Source organism: Pseudopipra pipra, chromosome Z (genome assembly GCF_036250125.1).
Source record: "Pseudopipra pipra isolate bDixPip1 chromosome Z, bDixPip1.hap1, whole genome shotgun sequence".
Taxonomy (NCBI): domain Eukaryota; kingdom Metazoa; phylum Chordata; class Aves; order Passeriformes; family Pipridae; genus Pseudopipra; species Pseudopipra pipra.
The window spans coordinates 62,670,954-62,685,800 of NC_087581.1; the positions used below are offsets into that span (position 1 = coordinate 62,670,954).

The window sequence follows — 14,847 nt, forward strand, 5'->3', positions numbered from 1 at the left end:
TAAAACTCACAAGCATTTTAACAGACAGCACAGCCATCTCCACCCTTAATCATTCTGCTTAGCCAACTACGTCCAGCCACCAGTACACACCTGGTCTTTCAGAGATTCAGTGCCCTCTGACAGACTAAGCCACTGATTGGTGACCTACCTGGTGCCTCGCCAGACATCCACTCTACAACAGGACCAGCCAGGAGAGAAAAGAGGATGACAAACTTCTTGGGTCAAGAAAAAGACCATTTAACAATGAAAGTCATGGGCAAAATCAGCTCAACTTGAGGGAAATTAGTGTGTTGCAAATTAAAATGGATTTAGCTAGTAAGAACAAAAGCAAAATTAAAGCACCTTCCACTCCCATCTTCCTTTGATCAATTTCCATCCTTCATTCCCAACTCCTGCCCACCACAACCCAATAAGTGAGGAGGACAGAGGCTTACAGATGCTTTTACCCCGTGCTCCAGCAAGGGCCCTCAACCGCCAGCAGCAGGAAACATCCCCCTGCTGTGGCACAGGCTGCAGCGCACGTCCAACATAGTCCTCTCCATGGGCTGCAGGCAACAGCCTGTTCCTCCATGGCCACCTCCCCTAGGCTGCAGGACTACACCTGCCCCAGCCCAGGAGATTCATAGTTTTCCTCTCCTCTTCTGAACCTAGTGCTTGTAGGGCTGCTTCCTCACACTTCCCCCCCCCATCAGTCTTCTTCACCCATTCCCCACATTTTGTCCTTTAAGCAGGTGTTCACAGAGGCACCACAGACTTCCACAACAGGCTTGGCTGGGTTCTGTAGCAGTGAGACCATCACAGATCTGGCTGGCACTGACCATGTCCAGTATGGACAGCCCTGGACCTCTTCCCAGACAACTCATGCTGCCTCAAAACCCTGCTTCAGACACCCGAAGTAGTGAGCTACAACTCCACAGAGATGAAGTTAAAGAGCCAGTCCCACACAAGTCCAGACACAGACTGGTACCAGCCAACTAAAAAGTTTCCAGGTCCTCCTCAAAATCTTCAAGGCTCCTTGGTTGCTGCTTTCCTGCAGTGTTCAGGAGAACCTTAGCTATTTATGAAGTTTGCTAAGACTCTGAACAAAACTCCTATTTCTCGGCCAGCACAGAGCTACATAAGCAGTAACACAAGTATTTTACTGGGCCTAAGTACCCCATCTGGGTGCCCACCACCATGTGATGTCCTTCACTGACACGCAGTATGCAAAACAACTGGACAAAGATCGTCTTCTCCACATTACTGTGGCTCCAAACTTCAAACTAATTCAGCGACTAAAACAGGTCATTTTGCCCTTGCTCCCTCAGGGAAGCAAGATCTGGATGGTACAGTGGTACTTACGGTGTTTTCACCTCCCTGCTTCCTCAAGCCCAGAATTTCCTCCTAGTGGCTTTGTCACTTCTTCAGTACATCCCACACCATCACAGTAGGTCCTGAGGGGCTTGGGAAAGGGGAGGCACCTCTACTCCTTGTCACACACCAGCTACACCAAACAGTCTCTATGGGAACCAACACCAGCTGGTTAAAAATAAGGCATGTCCAAGCTCACTTAAATCAATCTCAACCCTCAATCTTCAGATGACTTATTTTGCTGGAGAGAGGCAAGAGTAAGGGGAAGAAAATCTACTTTTAGAAACCTCCATGGAAGAAAAAGCAAGGAATTAGCCTACTTCAAAAACTATCTACAGTAGAAGCTGGCCATAGAGGCCACTCTTCTATAGAAATAGCTTCTCACTATTATTTAGTCCCATCTAGCTTTGTGCTACACAAAGCATCCATTTCTGAACAGGAGCTTCAAGAAAAGCACAGGCTTTCAACTAAAACTGACTGACACAGAAGAGCGACCTGTGGGAAATTGCTCAGGGAACACTTTTTCTTGACCCAGTAGCTCAAAGCCTGGTCTGATACTTTTTTCTGTTAAAAAAGGTGTAGAAAATAATTCTTCAGGTTAGGAGACAGAGTGCATTACTTCCCTGGCCAAACCTGAAGGCCTTAAAAAAACATTATCACCTAGGATTTGGAAAGAATCTTCAGTGTTTGTCTACCCATCTATCTTCAAGTCAAAGGAGGGCAAAACCTCTGTAGTGAATAGACCATCCCGTAGCACAAGCTTTAAAGCAAATCTTTTTAAATGTTTCACAAAGTGAGCATGATGAAGCCACTAAAGTTTCGATTTGGAGATTGTCACTGTCTTAATATGGTAGTGTCGTAAGACTGCAAGTAAGCTCATAATTTCCCTCAGGTCAGGAAAGAAAAAACATGACTAACAGGTACCTGAAAGAAAGGGTCATCTGGAACCGAAGGCCTCATGAGCTATAGCCAGCACCTGCAGAGTTTTCAAAGAGCATTAAAAGTTACATGTAGTCAAGCATACCTTACACAGATGTCTCAGGAGGCTGATTAGCTTTACAAGTTCACAAATTTGGGTCACAGACACAGCTCAAACTATTCATCTTGCATTCGAATATGAAAAGTATCTTCATCTCTTTGCTACATCCACAATACTTCTACATTTCAAGAAAGTGATGCTCCTATTCCCATTTATTAATCCTGTTGTATAACTTCCATATTTTTCAAGCAGCAATTAACTAACTCTTCAGTCCATGTACATTGCACAGCCAACATGCACCATTCACATTCAAGTGTTCAAAGCTGCCCAGGCACTATCATATTGTACATGAGTGTACCATTTCACACGCATTTGTGTAGGTCAATGTAAAGTCCTGCATATGTGTACTGCATTTGATAGCAATTTATTCATTGTTTTCTTAATTTGGACTAAACATATGATTAAAAGCACATGTCTACAGCTCTTCCTAATAGCCTAACAGATAGATCTTTTAAAATGTATTCAGTTAAAACAGCATAGCCTTCTCAGGTCAAGCAAGTCATGGAGAGATACATAAATCAGTTTTTAAAAGGGCAAGTCAACCCCATTTATCAAATAGGAGGACAGCTACAATTAGACGATCATTAATTTTCAGTGCTTGAATATTTGAGCAAGTAGTAGCAACAGCCACAAAAATTAGGTCCCTGATCTTGGTCACTCACTCAGGACATGCAAAGATTATGCAAAATTGGTATGCACAAGTGTAAGCTAAATCTGCTACTGCACATTTAAGTTAAAAAAAGGGAAACTGTTCCTACAGAAACTATTAACCCTTTTTCTGTTCTCATACATTGTTTCAAACAGGAAACCTGATGCACCTGATCATTTTATGCAATTCACACCAAAGACAGGCAATTTCCCTTAGAATTTCTTTAGGAACATTGACATCCCTCATTTCAGAACACCTAAACATATTTCAAAACAAGTAATGCTTACTCCACTTGCTAACACAGCATGCAGTGTTTGTAAAGATCCAAAAAGCCATATCCACAAAAGAAAAATAGGCTGTATTTTTACCACAGCAGAAGTCTGCAGTATCTAATTCTTTTCTAACAGCTACTACTGAAATACTAGGTTATCAAACCTAATAATTAATACTGAAATCTACATTTCTCCTAATGCTAACAAACTCATGCAGAAAGTACCCCTCAGAGATGCAGTCCTCCTAGACTCACAGAATGGTCTGGGTTGGAAATGATCTTTAAATCACCTAGTTCCAACACCTGTGCCATAAGGAGGGACATCTTCCACTGAATGAGGTGGCTCAAACCTTTGAATGTGTCATCTGTGTTCCACTGCTCAAGGTGGAAGCAGTCACCATGTCAGACACTGAGTTGCACACAAAATCTTCCACATAAGAAAAGAAACCCTACAGCCCAGTTATAATTTCAGCGAAGAAATCCTTGATCAGAGGCATAACAGAAAAAAAAAAAAAGAGCCTTGGTCTCCACCACGATGGCTAGTTTTATGTCCTTCAGCTGCATTGGTTCAGCGGAATTTCACTACAAGAACCACCTCCTCATAAAAATAGCCTCTATCAAAAGACAAGCATGACTCCATTAAATTTTCTTTCAGTTTGCTCAACTGTTACAGAAAAAATTCAGCTACTCAGTTGGTTAATGAGGCTGTAATTCTCATCTTGCCTACCAACATCTCAACCATGGATGCAGTCCAAGGCAAGTGCTATTGCTATGCCAAGTTTCACAGTTTAGCTATCTGAATGCAAAAGCAGCTTCTAAAGTCTTCTTCACTTTATGCAGTTCACTTTGTCAGCAGTTTTCCAGTTCCCTTCAGAATGGGTGCTCTGGCCAGATTAGCAACAGCAGTTTTAGGTCACGATCTCAATTTAGGCTTGCAGTTCAAGGTAAAAGCACATCAAAATTAAAAAGTTCACTCATTAATAAACTAATTTCTTCTCTACTGCATGCAAGCAGTACATACATAGTCTGTTACAAGCAACATATGGTGTTTTAGAGTTATGACTTTAGCTGTCCCTCTTTTGGAAACAGAAAGAAGCTTCTAATGCTTATCCAGGCAGAAATGAACCACAGCAGGATGTCTGATGAGATTTCTACACGTTACTAGAGATAAAAATAATGCCTTAATTACAATTATAGTGGGTATTACAATTCTAAGATATAATTTTAAAAGATTTAAAAGCTCTTCTTAAATCAACTGTGACACAACCAATAAGTGTTCATCTCTAGTTATGCTTGCTGGCTTCAAGAGTTGAGATGAACAGTAGATACAGAAAATTTAAATAAATCCCAAGATCTTACTCTGCCTTTAAACTGAGTTGATGCATATTTAATGTTAATGGATAAATAAAAACAGAGGTCAGACCAGTAGTTTTCTGGCATTTCAACAGGACAAATGAAATGGATGGCACTGAAACAAAGAGTCCATTACAGAACTAAAATGGGAACATAAAAAGAAGGCATATATGCTACTAGCATTCCTGCAATCTGTTACCCATTTCAGTGCAATGGCTATGCACATATGTGCTCAAAGAAAATTCAGAAATCCAAACACTGCACTCACAATCTCTTCCTCTGCTATGACGGATGGCCCCAATACCTACTCCCTCCTGCACTCATCTTCCTTGCCAGAAACACTCTTTAGCAGACCAGGGTTTCAAGTGACCACCTTCTCCTCCTCACCGCTTGCATGCAGCTGTCACAGGGTCACCTGGAGCAGTGTTGCAGGAACCTTAACTACTTCTGTAGGTAAATAAGTACATTCATGCCCCACTGTTCCATGAGTTATCAAAAGCTATAAGGCCATTCAGCACACCCTTCTCCAAAGAAGATGCTTAAGTCCAGGCATAGCGGTGTCCACAGCATGTAAGGGAGAAGACTAACTTCAAGAATGAATTCAGAGGTACCCTGAAAATAAGTTAATAACAAATAAGAACTGAAGGAGTGCTCCACTTTGGTACTGAAGCTAAAAATCACATGCCACAAGCACTTAAAAAAACAGAACTGGCAAGCTTACAAGGCCAAGTTTGAACAGTAGGCATACAAAGCCTTGCCCCTTTTTCTGATGTTTAGGTACTTATTTTTTCATTTTTGGTATCCATTGCAACAAATCTAAAACAGTGAATTTAACTTCTTGAAGGCATTTTATAGTTCTATTATTAACAAGAGACATTATAATGAAATCCTTACCCGATTTTGTCTACATGAAGACATGTTAAGAGTGAGCTAACATAACATAAAAACAAAACCCTGCAGCCTCCTACTTGCAAAGGTTGACTGCCCAAATCTCACTGTACAGAGAGACAGGTCTAGGTTCAACATTGTCAAAAACATATTTTTCCCTGCAAAACTCCATTTAGATACCATGAATGCTAATGTTTGGAACGTATCCACTACTGACTCTGAAATTAAAGACAAGGCCAGCCTAAGGAGCCCCCTTTCAAATGTTCATGCCCCACAGCATGTAGGTACAGTCCAAGTATCTGAAAAACCCACTGGAATCACTACCTCATCATGGCAATTCAGCAAGGTGGAAATGGCACAGACTATCCAAGTACCTTCTGTCAGGCCTCCTCCTCCACCTCACTTCAGGTAATATGCCATAAGTTTTCATCAATACATATAACAAACAACAGGCAACCATAAAAAAAAAAAAAACACAGGAAAGATGACTCCAACTTCCCCCTTCTGAACATAATTCTACTCCTGAAAAAATATATAAGAACAGTATTGGAAAATACAATCAGCAGGGACACTACTGGTAGAGAAGCTGAATTTACATTACTTTTCCCTTTCCATGGCTCAATCTCATCCTCTCAAACCTTACAAGCTAAAATGATTAAGGCATTTGTCTACAAGTATTTAATTGCATTTCCAAGAAATCAACTCTGTTCATCCATTCTGTAAAATAAATCCTACTAATTTCACTTCTGACCACAAGATTTCAAGTCAGTAGTCCTGCAGTCATGCAATGGCAATTTCATTCCACAAAAATGCATAAAGCTTATTCAGATAAATCTGAGTAAGTACCTAGTTAAAGAAACTCATCCTGATGACTCTGAAAGCAAATGCAGCCAGCACAGACCTACCAGAAAGGCTAGTCAACACAGTGAATATTCCAGTACACCCTGAATACCCTTTCCTACCTCTGTGTGGACTGTTTTGCAACATAATTGAATGTTAAAAAATTCCCTGTTTTACCAGTATTCAGGCAGTAAGCATTCACAAAACTGCATATACACACTCTACAGTATGTTATAGCAATTCAGTTGATTTTCACAGTATAACACTTTCTACCTGTACTCCATGATCAGCTGAAGAAGTCAGGAAGGCATCTTAAGACTACAGTACAACATCTCAGCACTTTAGCTTTTTTAGCTTCTGAGTCATAGTCAGCTGTTGCCGGTTTACTGGGATATACCTATTTCTTTGCTAAATGCAGCAATCCAAGTTACCTGTTCTCGCAATCTCTGACAGCCTCATCTAGCTCAAGAATCTCTTAGCTGTTTCTAATCACCAGCTGGACTACTTGAGCCATGAGCAATATCAGGACTTCGTGAGGGAACGGAGAATCAGTATCACCAATGTTTTACAAAGTGAAGTCTAGAACGTCCTAGAATGGGAACTGATCCTAGGCTGGTGCACTCACCGCCAGCACATTTAAACACCTAACTCTCATCTCAACTTTTATTAAGCAAATATAGCTTTTTTCAAACCCTGATTACATCCAGGCTTACTATGACTACTAAAACAAAGTAAAACACCTGTTGCTTAAGTATAGGAGGACCATGAGGAACAGTGGCTCAGACAGAACAGGAAATAGTGCAATACTAGTTTAATCTCCATCTGGAAAATTTCAGCTTGTTCCCAACCTGAGTTTTTCAAATGTATGCAAGTAAGACCTTCCCATTACAGTTTTTCACATTACATAATTACTGCTCTTAAAACTCCACATATTTTGCCAGCCAAGTCAGATTTAGACTGTGAGCTACTTCAAAAACTTAATGTGGGGTTAGAATCCTTAAATAAGCTTCTGAAAAGCGTGCTTAAGATTTCTGCCATGAGCTGTTTCTGTTTCACTTGGTTTTAAAGCTCAAAAACTGCACTCCATACAAAAACACTATGAAAGCCAAGTGTTTCATTGAGGTCATCTTTCCAACGTGTAGTTACTGTATGCCAAAAAGTCTGTGTGAAACACATGCACTTCCAAACACAACGAAAACCAACAATTAGCTGTTCTCTGATCAGAGACTGTCAAATTTAGCATTACATTTATTTGTTCAGTGGCAAAGTTATTAGATACAAAGAATCCCTACAAATTAACAATAATGCTTACTGGGCAAAAGCAGCTTGCTTAATATTGGCAGTTTCTCTGAGCTTCAGTGGGAATCAATAAGGAACCCTACCTATGTTATTTAGCCACAATACACTCAAGATGGCTTTCAAAATTTCAACAAGGATGAGACCACAAGACATCTTGATCTGCCCCACCAGCTCTAGTAGCTAAAACTTTCAAGTTCTCCTACACCAGTCTGTCTAGAACTAATCCTTCTGGGTAAATCAAACTAGGTAGATTTGCACAGGCAACAGATCAAAAAAACATGTTGCATCTTCCTTCAGAACAGGAACTACAGATGTCAAAACCCAAAACACCATCAGCTAAACACTGGATAGTGTTGTGATTTTTTAACTGATTTGAGGGCTGTCAGGAAAAGAAATCTTTGTGCACTAAGGCAACATTCTCTCACTTTTCAAGTGTTAGCAACAGCTGATAACACTCACTTGCCCTCTGTAGATACTAGCATCTATTAGAAAAGCATTTCAGTAAAAGCAAAGATGGCAATAAAGCCATACTGAAATGTATATTCATCAAAAACTCAGTTTATCCATTAGCTCAGGATCAGTTTTATTGCTATGAAGAACATCAGTGGCCACAAATATAATCAAAAGTCATTACACCGTAAGACAGCAAGTTTTACTTATAAAAGCAGCATTTCAGCATCACTGCTACTAGAAAGGAGCTTGTGCTTGCATCCTTGTACTATTTTTAACTGTAAAGTCCACCTCTGCAGTGGCATTGACTTATTTTAAGAAGCACAGAAAAGCTGAACTATTCCTTGGGCTTTTAGAACACTAGATCACATATCATCTATTTCCTACTTAGTCCCCAAATAAAGCACGCTTAGCTCTGTTCCCCCAAAAATCTAGCTTATTATTACAAGAACTTTAATACAACTCAGCCTAGGCCTCTACTGTAGTTTGAATATTGCCATGCAGAAACCTGGGACATAATTCGAAAGCGTTTTCTCTCTTTTTTTTATACAGATGCTCCTGATCTAGTGGCTATTTAGAATAATTTCAATTCAGAACATCTGGATCACCCAGCTCAATCTGAAATACGCTAGATCCCAATTTCTGAAGAGGCAGCAAGTAAATCAATGACAACAAAATACTAATAAAAGGATCTTTCTCTCTCACTTAAAAACCAGCATTTGGAATGAATCCAGAAAAGAATGAAACTCAACGTTTGCATTAGAATGTACAGTCACAATAAATTTACATGCAGAAACATTATACTAGCATGATTAAACTAATAAGAGATTTACACAAACAGGAATACATCGAAGAAGTACCCATCACAAAGACTAAAACGATTAGAATCTCCACTGCACATATAAAGGATCAACCACTCCACAAGAACAAACCCACAAAATTAAGACATCTATTGCCGAAGCAGAAATATCCACATAGGTACAAAGAGAAGACATTTGAAAGGGGCATTAAAGATGCACTTTGTCAGATTATAACACGTGTGATAAAATTCCTTAGCAGTTTCAAGGTCATTTGTATGTGACCATAGTTACAAGTGGTCCATATATTGTAGCAAAACTTCAAATACCTGTATTTCTCTCTGATTAAGTAATATCCCATTTTAAACAGTGCACACAGGATTACCAATTTTGTATTCGCAAACAAAATTATTTATGTATAACAGCTATAAACCAGTTTCAAAGTCCACTCCTAGAGCTACCAGCTCTAATAGAACATTTCTGAAAGGTCAGATAAAAGAGGGATGAAAAAACTGAATGTAACTTCAGGCTTCAAAATGCATGGGATTAAAAGAAAAAAAGTGAAAACTGAAGCTCTAACTAATACCCCAGTGTCTGTTTACTCAATCAAACAAGTACCCACTTACTGGAACACTTTCTGGGCTCCTTCGGTTTAACTTAAAACTGGCCATCAAAGCAGACACAAATCAAGTTAAGTGGTGTGGAGTTTTTCAGCCCAAGAAAATCAGAAACTTGCCACCTTTCAAGAAAATATTCATATCTCCTGAAATATCCACCTCATCAGGTGTTGCCACTTTACCAAATATAGCGTTTAAGAAAACCAGCCCCCGAAGTCCGGCCCTATGCGGCTACTAAACCATATCACCAAAGCTGTCTTCAAAACTTCATAAATATAACAATGCCTTTTAGCCTTACAGACTTCAATCAAATCAAGCACAAGACTACTTCATGAAAAAAAATTTTGCTGCCTATTGTTTTGTGTGCTTTCTGGATAGCTTTTTTTTTTTTTTAATATATATCAGCTTTCCTCTCCTAACAAGTTACACCTGTATTTAAATGGGCGCACATGGAGGTTGCAGAGGTGAAAGGGGTACCAAGCTGCCTGGCTGCTGGAGTTCTCACCACCAGAGCTATGCCGATTAAACAAAATCAACTCACTCCTCACGCACACAACGTGGGAACGGGATTCTTTTTTTTTTTCTAGTGGCAAGAAAAGCGGGCAATACACACCCCTGCAAAGAGCAGCGACGACGGGGGGACGATCGCTCAGCCAGACCCAGGGCGGCCGCGCCTCCTCAAGCACAAAGTACCCCCGAAATAAAATAAAAGCAGATGAACCGCGCACCGCGCCGCCCCCATCCCCCTCCACCCCTCGGCTCTCTTCTCCAGCGCGGCAATTTTCAGACCCGGCAGGGCCGACTCCCAGGGCGGGACCCTCCGCAGCTCCCCCCCAGGGCGGGGTGCGGCGGTCAGAGCGCACCGGGTGTTCTGCCGGGGTCGCCGCTCTCCTCCCCATCGCCGGGAGCGCTGCCACAGCCCCGCAGCGCCCCCGGCCCGGCTCCCCCCGAGCCCCGCGGTCGCACCGGCGCGGCGGGAGCGGCGGGCACGGCGCAGCCCCGGCGGCAGCACCTCCGCAGCCAGCGACAGCCCCCGAGGGGCTCCACCGCGCCCCTCGACTGCCCCGCCAGGCCCGGGGGCGCGGTCAGAGGATGGGGACAGACAGTAGGGTGGACATGAGCACTCCGATTAGTGCGAGGTCAGGCATGGACAAAGGGAAGGGGAGTTGCAGCCTGCGGGAAAAAAGGGAGCGACGCTCCAGTGGCAGGGCCACGCTAAAGAAATAGGTGGGGTGAAAGATCATTCAACGGATGCTGCAGACTAAACAAAGGCTTTACTGAACAGTTTTTGTCTGAGGAACAGGTGCTTGACTCGCCCAATTAGCACCACACGGAAAAGACGGGAGCGGAGCAGAGCAAACAGTCAGAAAATCCTAAAGGGTAAAGCAAAAAGCGATTAAACCCATACAGTATGACTAAGGAGGAAGGAGATAAAAGAATTGATCGCAAAAAAAAAGCCCCACTGCCAGCAACAGGAAGCCCCTCTTGATCTAACACCACCAGCATCCTGGAGTTTGCAACCTACACCGCACCAAGCCGGTCCTGGCGGAAAGCCCCCGGCCACCTACAGCAGCAGGAGAGGGTGATCCACTCGCGCCATGTTTTACCCCTGTTCCAGGCGGGACGCTGGTCATGCGCCCGCGGCCCCCGCCCAGGCCGCCTCCCTTCCCGCCGCACTCCCCGGGTGGGATACAGCCCCCTCCGGCTCCACTTCTCCTCTCCCGCCCCACGGCGAGTCCGCCGTCCCGCCGCCCCGCGCCCAGGACCACACGGCTCCCCGTAAGCCCCAGCTCCGTCCCCTGCCCCTCCACCTGCCCTTCCTTCAGCAACCCAGGACCGGCGGTGCACGTGCTCGCTGTCCCGGGGGAGCGCGGTCACCGCTGCTGCCGCCCGATGCTCCGAGCGGAGCGGGGGGAAGGTGTTCGCTGCTCCGAGAGAGCCGCGGAGCGCCCCGCAGCCACCTCACCTGATGGCTCCGGTGATGCCGGTGCGGCCGCTGCCCCACCGACGCAACCACGCTAGCGGCACCAGAAGGCAAATGGCCCAGTGACTGCCTTATAAAGGCTCCACAGCCCGCCCCCTTGGCCGCCGCCTGAGTGACGCTGCCGGCGGCCACTCAAGAAGCCCCGCGCCCTCGGGGCCGCGCCCCCGGGTAGTGCGGGCACCCCACGGCGGCCGCCCCGCTCCCCTCCGCGGAGCCAAGGCTGGGCGGGCCCTGTGCCACCACTATCTCGGAGCACCTGCGGGCGCTGGGGAGAGCGAGGAGTGGAGTCAGCTGAGCAGGATAGGGCGGGAGCTTGCCTTTCGAGTGCCCGGTGGGGTCAGCGGCAGGACCCCCACAATGCCTGCTCGTCTCCCCAAGGTTACCGACTAGCCGCCTTTCCCTGTAAAATGCCGAACCCCGGAGGTCTGACGCTCCCTCCTCTCCGAAAATGGCTCGGTGGGGCAGATGAACCCGCAACTCGCCCGTCCGACGGGGGGGCGCAGCGGGAGCGAGCGACCCGCGACGAGCAGCCGTGCTGGCTCAGAGCCACCCCCCCGCCACGGGCATTAGCCATTCCGAAAGCACTGTCCCGTTTTCCCGGCGGCGTACGACAGCGAGGGGAACCTCCCTCCGCCCCCCGCAAGGTTCGGCTGCCGAGCCCCGCGGCCGCACTCCAAGGCTACGCTCCTTCGGGCCGCTCAGCCCGCGCGGGCAGCGCTCCAGCGAGTGCCCGAGGGAATGTCGCTGGGAGAAGGGGGAGTTCTGTCCCCGCGGGAGCGCATGGCTTGGTGTGCTCCCCGCCCTCCTGGCGCTCCAAAGACTAGTGAAAATAAATCTTCTCACCGCCGGTCCCTGGAAACGACGGAACACGTTCAGCTACCAATTTGCCTCGCTTATACAGCTCTCACATTACTTATTTTCGTACGTGAAATAGGTGGGTACGGTGTAACGTGTTGGGCATAAATTAAACAACAACAGCGGTGCTCGGGGCCGGTCCTCGCCGGTAGCGCACACGCCGCAGCGCCGGCGTTTACCATCGCCGCCTCCTCCTCCTCCTTCTGCCCAGACCCTCCCACTGCCGCGGGGAAGGAGGACGAGAGGACGGGATACGCGCTCGAGGACGGGACGCCCTGTCCCTTCCTTTGCCCGGAGCCCCGCTGGGACCCCCGCCGCGGTTGCCGGATGCAAACTTCCCCCGCGCACGCCGGTGACCGCTGTCCGCGCCTCCGCCACCCCGGTAGGACCACGGACAGAGATCGGGGCCGCCCCGCCCACGCAGCGCTCCGACGCCCCGAACAAAGGGACGCGCCCCCTTCCCCGGCGGGTTATTCATCCCCGCGAAAAGACGTGGCCCCTCTCCAAAGACGGTCATCGACTTCTCTCCGGGAGAGCTCAGCGGCTCTCCCCACCCCGCCGCCCGCCCTCCGCGCCCGCTGACAATACGACCGGCCGCGTCTTTGTGCGCCGTGGCCCGCAGCCGCCTCCCAGCCCCGCAGGAAGCCGCGAAATGCCGTGCGGCTCTAATGCAATTAGGCGCGGGGAGCCTTATCCCGGCTAATCTGCAAATGCGGGTTTATCTCCTCAAAGTGATACCGTCTGCCTTCACCCGCGCGGTGCCGGTCCGTCCCCTCGGATGCTCCCCGCAAAGAGACGTATCCAGAGCCCGAGGGGCGCGGAGACGCTGGAACTTTACAGCTGGGCCAGCCCAGGTGGGGATGCGCACGCCGTCCTGCGTGGCCGCGATGCGGTCCCCCAGTTTCAGCGGCTGCCCTCCCCACGCTGCAAATACTTCCAGCAACTCAGCTCCGCGGGCACGCTGCCATACCCACGAACTGCCTCATTCAGCGCCGTCGGCACGAACGGTGTCAATACGGAGCAAGCACAGGTGATCAATGTAATTCTACACGGCATGCACCGCTGGAATGGGAAGCGTGGACCCTATCGCACACGTATAATAAATGAAAGAATGAAGCCACAACTTACCTTCCTCTCCTCGGCTTAAAAAAAAAAAAAAAAGTAACGGTGCAGTTCTCCCAATAAGGAGTAAGAGGCAGATGGATAGTTCTCTCAAGACAAGAGCTAAATTGGGGACAGTTCTAAAAGGAAGCAAATAAAAACCAAACCAAAACCAAACCAAAAAAATCCTTTCCCTCCCCCACCCCCGACGGTCCAATACTGGCGAAAAAAAAATCAAAAATTAAAAAAAAATGGAAAAATAAAAAATGAAAAAGGGAGAACTAAAAAGAGAGAGTGACAGGACGACTCTCCCTTCGCAACCCAATGGAACAAAAAGAGGGGAGGGAGAAATGAAGGAACAAAGAAAAGAGGGATGGAAGGGCGATTTTAAAGATGCTCTCTCGCTCTCTCCCTCTCTCTCTCCCCCTCGCTCCCTGCCGGTCACTTCCTAGCGGCTCGCCACCCGAGCCAACTGCAGCATCGCGGGGGGCCACGGGGGGAGGACGCCGTGCGGTGCGATGCCGCGCCGTGCCTCGCCGGGAGGCGGACCGCTCCGCAGATTTATAGCAGCCCCGCCGCCAGGCTCCTGCCCGCCGCCGCGCCGCGCCGGGCTGCGTGCGTCTGCGTGCCGCGCCCGGCGGCGCGGCCGCGGGGGCGCGGCGGGGGGCGTGTGTCCGTCCAGGGGCGGCCGCGTCCCGTCCCGAGTCCGCCCGGCCGCTCCCGCCCCCCCCGCGCCGCAGCCGCCCCGCGCCTACCCCGGCGCCACGCGCGGCAGCGGCCCCGCACCCGGCGCAACGCAGGCTGCTGGCGGCGCCGCGCGCCCGCATTGGCCCGACCGCGCCCACCCGGCCCGCCCCCGGCGAGGCGGCGGCCGCCCATTGGCCGCGCGGGCCGCCACTCCGGCGGGCCCATGGCGCCGCGGCTCAGCCTGCGTTGCGCCGTCCGGGGCCGCGCGCGGGCGGGCCCGCCCCCGCAGGGCGCGGCGGCCCCTCCGCCCCCAGCGCCCTCAGCGCGGCCCGCGGGGCCCTCAGTGCCCACAGGGCCGGGCGGCCGCCGCTCCCGCAGCGCCCACACTGCGCGGGGCCGCGGCCGCTCCCGTCCTCCCGGTCGGCCACGTGGGAGCGGGGCGGCGCACCACGGCACGCCCGCGGCGGCCGGCTCTCGGTGCCACCATTCCTTCGCCTGACGAGCTGCCGCGAAAGCAGCCTTTTCTTATGTGTGTGTTGTTTTTTTGTGGTTCGGGGCATTTTACGTGGCTTGGCTGGGTTTTGTTGGTTCCCCGCTCTCCACCCTTTGTTTTATACCCGGCTCTCGCAGCTCTGGCAGTGCGTGTGTCCGCACCGCCCGTGTCCAG

The 14,847-nt window shown here is 48.3% G+C and overlaps 1 protein-coding gene across 13 annotated transcripts in view; it reads right to left on the reverse strand.

Annotated features, from left to right (window-relative positions):
• ELAVL2 (ELAV like RNA binding protein 2) overlaps nt 1-14,847 on the reverse strand; it is a 110,930-nt gene that overhangs the window by 75,018 nt on the left and 21,065 nt on the right. For 2 of the 13 annotated variants that reach the window (XM_064641724.1, XM_064641722.1), the window contains exon 1: nt 13,521-14,048. The exons of 1 other annotated variant lie outside the window; for it this stretch is intronic. Coding sequence is in view for 4 of the 12 variants with exons in the window: in XM_064641721.1 (XP_064497791.1) it covers nt 2,275-2,291 (17 nt within the window). In the remaining 8 variants the exon portion in view is untranslated. Of the gene's footprint in view, nt 1-2,274; nt 2,294-11,519; nt 11,619-13,520; nt 14,089-14,248; nt 14,268-14,847 lie in introns of those variants that run through there. 10 more of the 13 variants (XM_064641731.1, XM_064641727.1, XM_064641721.1 and 7 more) reach the window with 7 other exon arrangements.